Source organism: Vitis vinifera, chromosome 1 (assembly GCF_030704535.1).
Source record: "Vitis vinifera cultivar Pinot Noir 40024 chromosome 1, ASM3070453v1".
NCBI lineage: Eukaryota > Viridiplantae > Streptophyta > Magnoliopsida > Vitales > Vitaceae > Vitis > Vitis vinifera.
In genome coordinates this window covers 4,408,191-4,416,886 of record NC_081805.1, presented here as the reverse complement: position 1 = coordinate 4,416,886, position 8,696 = coordinate 4,408,191, and the positions used below count along the sequence as shown (strand labels likewise).

The 8,696-nt window shown below is 35.5% G+C and overlaps 1 protein-coding gene across 4 annotated transcripts; it reads left to right on the top strand.

The window, feature by feature from the left end:
• The first annotated feature begins 565 nt into the window (after nt 1–565).
• On the top strand, nt 566–8,350 carry LOC100245710 (protein WVD2-like 7). Of its 4 annotated transcripts, none has more exons than XM_010659260.3 (10): nt 566–1,317; nt 1,415–1,497; nt 3,436–4,104; nt 4,320–4,541; nt 4,664–4,710; nt 4,789–4,881; nt 4,959–5,055; nt 5,159–5,230; nt 5,617–5,727; nt 7,396–8,350. In XM_010659260.3, the coding sequence occupies exons 2-10, from the start codon at nt 1,456–1,458 to the stop codon at nt 7,822–7,824; spliced, it is 1,782 nt and encodes a 593-aa protein (XP_010657562.1). In that variant the 5' UTR covers nt 566–1,317; nt 1,415–1,455; the 3' UTR covers nt 7,825–8,350. The 4 variants fall into 4 exon arrangements, with proteins under 4 accessions (XP_010657562.1, XP_019074798.1, XP_010657603.1 ...); XM_019219253.2 differs by having other exon boundaries at nt 588–1,317; nt 5,171–5,230; XM_010659301.3 differs by having other exon boundaries at nt 786–1,230.
• Nucleotides 8,351–8,696: the final 346 nt, after the last annotated feature.

Genomic DNA, 8,696 nt, shown 5'->3' with positions numbered 1-8,696 from the left:
TTAGAAGCACAACCAAAATTTCATATTCTTTAATTAAAAATATTAAACATTTTAAAAAAGAAAAAAAATTATATCCTAAATCTCAATTGTGATTTAGGTCAGTTAAATTTATAAACAAAAAGCTAAAACTATAATGATTAATTATGATTTTCACATGAAAATTTTAAAATATAAATAATAAAATAATATGAAAATAAAATAAAATTTATAAAATAAATGAATATTTTATTTAGCACGGATATAAAAACTTTTATGTCCTAAATCTCTAAATTTGTTCATCATATATTTATTTTTATATTAAATTTATTATAATTATTTATTTATTATATATTATTATTTTATGTTCAAAAATATCTATAAATAATTAAAATTTACAAAGCAATTTTCAAACCACTTGAACCATGTCAAGTGTGCCGTTCTTTTACTTTCATAAAGTTCAATTATGTAACCAACAGAATGAGTACCTAATTAGAACAATAAAAAAAAGACTAGAATTTCAATACACCTATTTTTTTCAACTGCTTTCAACTCATTCATTTTTCTTGACTTATTACAAGTGAAGTCCGGGGGTCCAAGCACTCGCAACAATTCCCAAAGGGGCTCACAGAGGCGGGGGGGGCCAACAGCGTTACGGTGTCGGGCGTGGTGCGCGTGCGACAGCCACGCCCTATCCACATGCACGGACATTAGACCCAGTTCCTAACAAAAAAGAGAAATTATTAAGATCCATATGGACCCCCCTCTGAATCTATCCTCCCTTATCATTGAGCCAATCCATTACCCTTATCATTCACTCTAGAGTCTAGACAATCAGATCCACCGCTGGTGGGTTTGCTTTCCTCGTCTGCCAGACCACACCACACATCCAACGCTCAATCTCTCTTCTCGCAGATCTACTTCCTCCTTCCTCCTTCCTCCTTCACCTGATCACGTGTCGCCTTTTTCAGACAGTGGTGGAAAGTCAACACTTTAGGCGGCCGCCACGTGGGAACGCACACTGCTACATGTCCACCCTCCGATTCGGACGCCTTCCTCATTCCCGAGCCGTTGGATTAGAGATGAAGTGTGCAGAACAGGACAAAAAGAAGGGCGCGCACATGACGGTCGATGCACCTTTTGAGCATCTGATTATATTTTTTACACTACGCACTCAACAGTTACGCAGTTCTGAAGAGGAAGATCTGCGTACCAGAGGAACTCCTGCCGTTTACATCCACGCCTACTCCATTGGTTAGAGTCGTTTCATTCTCGAAGATCCGACTGCCCTCTTTTGATCTCTTTCTCTGAATATTTTGAAGAATTTCAGCAGTTTTTTTGGTGATCTGACTGGACGCTTTCTTATTATCATACATTGATTTGTTTCAAATCATTTTGATTTTAGGTTTAATTTTGGTTTTAATTTCTGTGAGTACAGGGGGTGGTGTTTAGTGTTTAGGCAATGTTTGGTGCTTGATTATGGCAGGAGAGATCGAAGAGCCGTTTAGCCTTAACTTTCAGGTTTTGTTTTTCCGGCTTCATATTTTGGGGATCTAACTGTAATGTGATCTCTATGTACTTCAGTCCATTATTGTATAATTTGATTCACTATCAGCATAAACTAAGAATTCAGTGTTTATCAATGAATAGTTGATTAGTTCTTACCTGCACTATTGATCGGCTGTGCACAGTACATCACCGATTTGTTTTGGCACGATAGGTGGAATGTTTTTTAGATGCTCGTGTAATGGGTCCGAAATTGTTTTTTAAGATGTGCTGATTCCAAAATGATTATACAATTTAAATGTGTCTTTATCGCATTTCTTATGGTATATGGATTGAGGATCTGTGAAAGATGGAATTTTTTTTTTTCTATTTTTAAATTTATTAATACAACCTATGAACAGAATAACATTTCATGTCATGGAGGTTGTCCAAATTTCTACCTGACTTTTGAAAAGATATCTTATGTATTGATCCATTGGTTGATCAGATGAATCATTGCCTTTTTTTTTTGAGGTTGTCCTCTGATTATTCTAACAAAAAGATCCAAGGAGGGGTCCAGGGTCCAAAGTTTAAAATTGCCTTTTTGATGGTTATGCAATTTACAAACTTAAGTTACTAAAACATGGCCCATAAAATTTTGCAAAAGTCCTACTAAAGTAATTTGATTTAGCCCTTTCTCCTCAAACAAAGAATTTAATGAGTTTACCCCATCGTTTTTTCATCCTTGGCTCTAAATCTGCATTCATAGCCTCCTGTAGATTTTATCTTCTCATTTTTTTTTTTCTTTTCTCTGTAAATTTCTAACTTTAATTTACTAATATTGTGCTTACCTTTGTGAGCATTTGCATTATATGCACTATAGTCATGTATATGTGTAGAATGAGAGTAAAAAGAATGGATATTACAACTTTAATGTTGGGTTGTCGTGTGCATAAATACCAACATGTGCATGCCTTGCATTTCTGTTTGCATTCACTCTGTAGTGACAAATTCAGGAAAATTTTCAAGTAGAGGGCAAAAATGTTAAATGGCAGGGATTGGACAGAGAAGAATTTTGATTAGATTCACATTTAAAGGATGATAAGAAATGAAAGTTCATAATTATTTTTGTGAGTGTTAGAGAGCTAAAATACTAGTTTCATCGAAGAGCAACTAGGTTGCTTTCCCACAAAGAAATTTACCTAAATCTTGAAGCTACTTCAACTCTAAGAAAACATTAACCCCTCTTACTTACTATCTAATTCATAATTGGTAAATTGTAACTCAACCAATAAAATTCCAAGAGCAAATTATTCAAACATGGGCTTCCCCATTCTAACTCTTGAAATTGGGATGCTGGCTGATGAAGTTAGCACCTGCTTATTCTTTGTCTCCATGTGTGGTTGTTGTGCCTTACGGAACCCATAATCAAGCTTATGAAGCTTTTGGAGTTGGCAACCTAAGATTACATTCATATACGTAGTAAGCCTTAGCTTCTGAAGAAGGTATTTTTTCTCCAACCAGACCATGGCTGCTGAATCAGAAAAACAATCATATTAGGAGAAGGGAACATCTGTTATCATATTGGAAGTACTTGGGCAATTAACTGATAAGTTGGACATTATCCATGAGGACCATAACAGTTGCTTTATTTGTGAGTAATACCTTTGTCATTTAATTACATATGATGAAAGCTGTTAAAGCTGCTTTAATGTAAAGCTCACTTATAATTCCTTAATTTTTTTTGAGAACTTGTAGAATTTGGTAATGGATCATAGCACCTCAGAGGGACTCAAAACACAAATATGCACATTGATCACAAACTGAAGCACTAATATAAAGTGAAATATTTCTACACGGTTTGTATGAGCACATGGCTGGATGATTAGAAACTGGCTAGTCTATTGTTCTACCTCAATGACTTAATTGTTCATGTATTCCTTTTTTAATATACACTCTGTTCAAACTGTGCAGGCAGATTCCTTGCACTCAGGCTCTATTTCATTTGGAAGGTTTGAAACTGAATCATTATCTTGGGAAAGGAGGTCCTCCTTCTCACATAATAGATATCTTGAAGAAGTTGAAAAATACTCGAAACCAGGTTCAGTTACTGAGAAGAAAGCTTATTTTGAAGCTCACTTCAAGAAGAGAGCTCTTCTTAGTCAGAGTTTATCCGAGTGCCAAACTGGGACTGAATACCAAACCAGTGAAAATGATGTTATGGAGAACATAGGTTACAGAGAAGACTTTGAGCATGAGGAAGGTATCCACTTTGCTAACTTTGATGGGAGTCCTGGTGGCTCAGGTCATCATGGAGACTGTGAGGTGACAGAATGTGAAAGACAGGATACAGTAATCTCACATTCTGAGTTTCATGTGGAGCTTGCTTTCAACAATACCAATGTTGTTGAGGACAATGTTTTTAAACAGGTTGAGCCTGAGGAGACACGTCAAACTGAAGCTGGATGCAACAAATCACTTCTTGTTAATGCTGAACCCAAGATAGAAGTAAAACAGGGCCTCCATGGTGAAGTTTTAAATGTAGATGAACTATCAAAAGCCATCAATCTGTCTCCTAATACTCAGAGAACAGGGAAAGATGATAGTACTAGTTTTGAATGTCAGCTAAATGCTTCTCCAAAGGTGCCATTTATCAAGGATATTAGTTTTTGTTATACTTGTGCATTCTTATCTTTAGATTATAGTTCCTTCTTAGTAAATACATAGGAATTAAAAATAATAATATAATGTAATATCTAGAGATGTTCATGCACTGGTGTGCTATGAATGATCTTTTTTTTTTCAGTTGGAAATTAAATCCTATCCCTACTAACTTTCACTTGGCTTACTGACTCTAGGTGAGGAGTACAAAAGAAAGCAAACCTACCAAGGACAGATTGAAGTCTCAGATCAATGGTACTCAGGTTCAGAGAAATATTTCCAATCAGGCATCTAAAGATTCTGCAAAAATTCCAAGTAGAAGGGGAAGAGAGAGTCCACAGAGGACAAAAGTAGAAAAGCTGTCGGCACACACCACCATTTCAACTACTCATTCAACATGCAGAACTCTAAAATCAGAGGTAAGCATTCATTTGTGATTTCTAATACCAAAACAATGATTGACAAAATGTTGTTCTATCCCACCAGGTATCAATTATGCCTTACATTTCCTTGGTTATTTACTTCTTCCTCTTTTGCACAGGATTCTGAGTGTTCTTCAAAGGCAAAAATCATTCAAGAGAATAGAAGGTACTTATTGCTTTTGCAAATGGCAAATCTATGCCTTTCATCTGTTCAGTGCTCAATATGCATCTCTTGTTGTTGCAGCAATGAAAGGGAATTAAGGACAAAGAAAGGAATTGAAACCCAAACTTCTGCATCAGAGAAGGTTGAACCAGGAGGACGTCAAACATCATACAGGTTTATATATCATAAAAAATTCTTCCAACAATGGTTTTTGATATTCTGAATGCTGATTTAGGGTTCTTGTTTTTCAGGCCCAAGCGAAATGTTAATTTGAGTAAAGCAGATATGAAATCAAATCCTGCGGTTTTCAATTTCAGAAGTGATGAACGAGCAGAGAGGAGGAAAGAGGCAAGCAAACAATGCTGGTCTTTTGAATTGAATTTGGCTTTTATTTTAAGGTATCTGATATGAAAGTTCTATTCACTTTTTTAACACATCTCATATGATTCAGTTTTTTATGAAGTTGGAGAAAAAAATGCATGCTAAGGAGGCTGAGATGAACCAGATTCAAGCAAAGACACAGGTATGTGAATCATCCAATTAACTCCTTATGTTATTATATGTTAAGATTGCTTGCTGATTTTTTTTTTTGATGAACCTCATTATTTTTAAAAAAGATGACTGTATCCAAGTTATTAAAGACACTAATCATACAATACATCGTTCAGTGATGGAAAGATATTTTTGCTGTCTACATTAGCTTAAGTACTGCTATTAAACTTCGAGAATATTAATTAAGCTTGTAATTTTTTCTTGTAAGATTTTTTTGTTTATCTACTCTTTTTTAATTTATTAACATATTTATAAATCTGAGTTCCCGAACAATGATGAGTTCACAGTGAAATCTATCTTCTAGATATCTCTCTCTCAATATAGGTAGATATTTATTGGGTCAAAATGATTTTGCAGGAGAAGACAGAAGCTGAGATTAGACAATTTCGGAGAAGTCTCAACTTTAAAGCAACGCCAATGCCATCTTTCTATCATGATTCTGTATCACCAGCACCAGATGGAAACAATGTGCGTAAAAAATTCTACAACTCAGCCTTTCTATACCTGCATCACATGGTTGAAATACACGGCATTATGATGTCATCAGGAAACCAGATTTTCCTTGAGTCTGACAAATAGGCAGATCATATTAATTCATAGACGTATTCCAGCACACTTATTCAATTGGATCTTGTTTCCTTTTTATTTTTTCTCCTTCATTTCAGTACAGATGATAAACTCAATTCTTCTTTTATCTGGCTTTTCTCAAGGTTATATGGACCAATCTCTTTATATAAATTCTGGTTATATAAGATCCATGATCTTATTTATGTTAGCAATGCCCAAAGTCAAATATAGCTATCTTAATAGCCGATTATAGTGAAGCATACAAGGGCTAGAAGAAGCAACTTATGATTTTTTCTAGCTAAAATAAAGTGACTCCAGTTGATCAAAGATTTGTTGGGTAAATTCCGTGATCCCTTTGTCACTTAAAATCCCATTTCTGCTTCTGAACATCGTTTTCTTTAGTTCAAGTTTTTTATATTGATATGTAGAAATGATAGCATTGTCTCAGTTCATGGGACGTGTGGTAAATTCCCAGCTCTCCATAATTTCATAACCGAACTCCAAAAAAATTGCTGGATCTGTTCTGGACATGTTGATATCTTAAAACAGTAGGATTAAAAGTGAGAAGAAATATAAAAGCAGGAGCGAAAACCTTTGGGGAAAAAAAAACAAAGGACCAAAGTCTTTAACATCTTAGAATATGTCCTTTTTGGTTTAAAGCATAGGAATCTGAACCTAGAAACCCCCTATCCCTACCCTAATCCCTTGGCACCTGAACCAGACCCCAAGGGCATCATCATAGTGTGTCCTTTGTGACTCTGTCACAGCATCTTCATCTAGGTGTATAAGAGGCCGTTTAGGAGTCACTTTGGAAGGTCCTAATGCTTGGAAGTGTTTTCTTACAAAATTGTGCTTTTGAGAAAATTCTAAAATTAATTTTTTAAAATCTTGACAATTATTTCAAGTGATTCTTGGAAAATCACTTGATTGGGGCTTCCTCCAAAAATCACTTTGTTATAGAAACATATTACCTAAAACACTATCAAAAGCACTTTTTGGTTTATACCCAAACACCTAGTGATTTTCCTTAATAGTGTTCCTAATGAAAGTTCTATTAACAAAAGCACTATGGATTAAAAGTGTTTTTACTCATTTAAATAAGCCCTAGACGTGACACATTCTGTTGACATTTGCTTGGAATTTCAGTATGTGTTCAAATGTCAAAAATGGTTAGAACCTCTACTTCAGAAGTGTCTTTGTAGGAAAAAAGAATTTCAAATTCTAGTTAGGGGAGGAGCATAATAACAGCCTTCAGCTACTGCTTATGTAGTTTTAATATCAACATTTTGACTGTTCTTACACCTTTTTGGTTTAATTTCTACATGAATTAGAATCCATAAAAAAATATCTGCTTGAGAATTTTTGAGGGATGGCATGTTTTGTTATATTCTTTTTTCTGTCATATCCCTTTGATTAATTCCGTGCTGCTTCTCTACTGATTGAATCTATTTCCTTTGTTACTCCAAATAGTCTTTAATTTAAGCAGTCATGAGTTTAATACTTGTACAAATGTCGACAAGAAAGCCAAATTGATCTTGTATGTTGGTGATTTTATCTTTTGTTTCTCAGGCTGTCTCAATTAACAAATCAACTAAGCGACAGATCAAGTCATCAAGTGCAGGGGGTAGAGCTGCTGCAGGATTCCCATTGTATCCAAATACAGGAATCGACCAAGTAGTATCTGCCAGTGAATCTGTAAACACAACTAATCCACCTCAAGTCACAAAAGCGATCATTCGGACTCCATCAGCCAACAGAAACAGGCCCCACCAAGCTGGGGTGAAAAATGAACTGGCAATGAAGAAAGAGCAAGAGAAGGATGCTAATGGGCAGAAACATAGAGTATCAGAAGTTAGTAAGGTGACAAAAGGGAGGGTTGAGGGAAAGCATAATGCAGGAGCTGGGAGAAGCAGCACTGGTATTGTAAGGAAAAATATGAAAGACATTGGCATCACTGTTTCAGGTATGCGTCATCTAGCAGTTGGTGTTGCATGGTGAAAAGGCATTCATTCCCCTTTGCTCCCATTCATTGTCTCCTTTAGCTAAAGTTACGTTCTATCACGGCCTTATCATACATTCACCACCATGCCATTTGAGTGAAAGCGCAGGGCATATCAGGTGAGTTCAAAATGGGGAGTATGCCTTCCCCAGTGGCATGGTGGGGCTAAATCATCAAAATTCACAGCTGAGGGGAGTACTTCTCTTCATTATTATCACTCTTTGCGCTATTCCACATTTTCATGCATGCGGCATCTAATGTAAGATGATGCCAGGATGGAAAATAACAGCGGCTCCTTGGCTCTGTTTCAGCTAGTTGCTAGAACTTAGAATTACTAGTTTCGCTTGCCTAATTGTAGAACATGGATAGAAGTTAGTTCATTCTATCATTCATCAGCAAGTACCAGACAGATCTTCTGAAATTAGAAAATGCCATCAATTGTACTACTTCGTTAGATAACAGGTGATAATTAGATGTTAGGAAACTTTTGCATTTAATAAAGATGCTAATGATTGTCTGCAGAAAGCTTATTATGAACATGAGGCCCTTAAAGCCTAACAAAGATGTGGGTGAACGGTTAGCTCCTGTTTCTGATGGATGCTGGTTTGGCTAAAATATTTACTGATAAGAAATAGGAGGAGCATAATTGCATAAGTTATGTTTGGTTTTTGGAAAAAAATATAAGGAAATTAAAGAGAAAAATAGAAAGAAATAAAAAGTGAAAAAAAAAATGGATTTAAAGTTAATGATTTATTTATTTGGATGCTAGTTACTTGCAACTAAAGATAACACTAGAGGCCAAAAATTAAGCAGAACGTTCAAAGCATAATAATGCAGCAAATGGTTCCTTCAATGCCCAGAATGATTGGTT

Bases quoted from the DNA above. Each gene is read 5' to 3' on its own strand.
- LOC100245710 (XM_010659260.3), top strand. From the start codon at position 1,456: ATGGCAGGAGAGATCGAAGAGCCGTTTAGCCTTAACTTTCAG. The intron at 1,498-3,435 runs GTTTTGTTTTTC...CAAACTGTGCAG, and splicing joins CGTTTAGCCTTAACTTTCAG to GCAGATTCCTTGCACTCAGG. The intron at 4,105-4,319 runs GTGCCATTTATC...TACTGACTCTAG, and splicing joins AGCTAAATGCTTCTCCAAAG to GTGAGGAGTACAAAAGAAAG.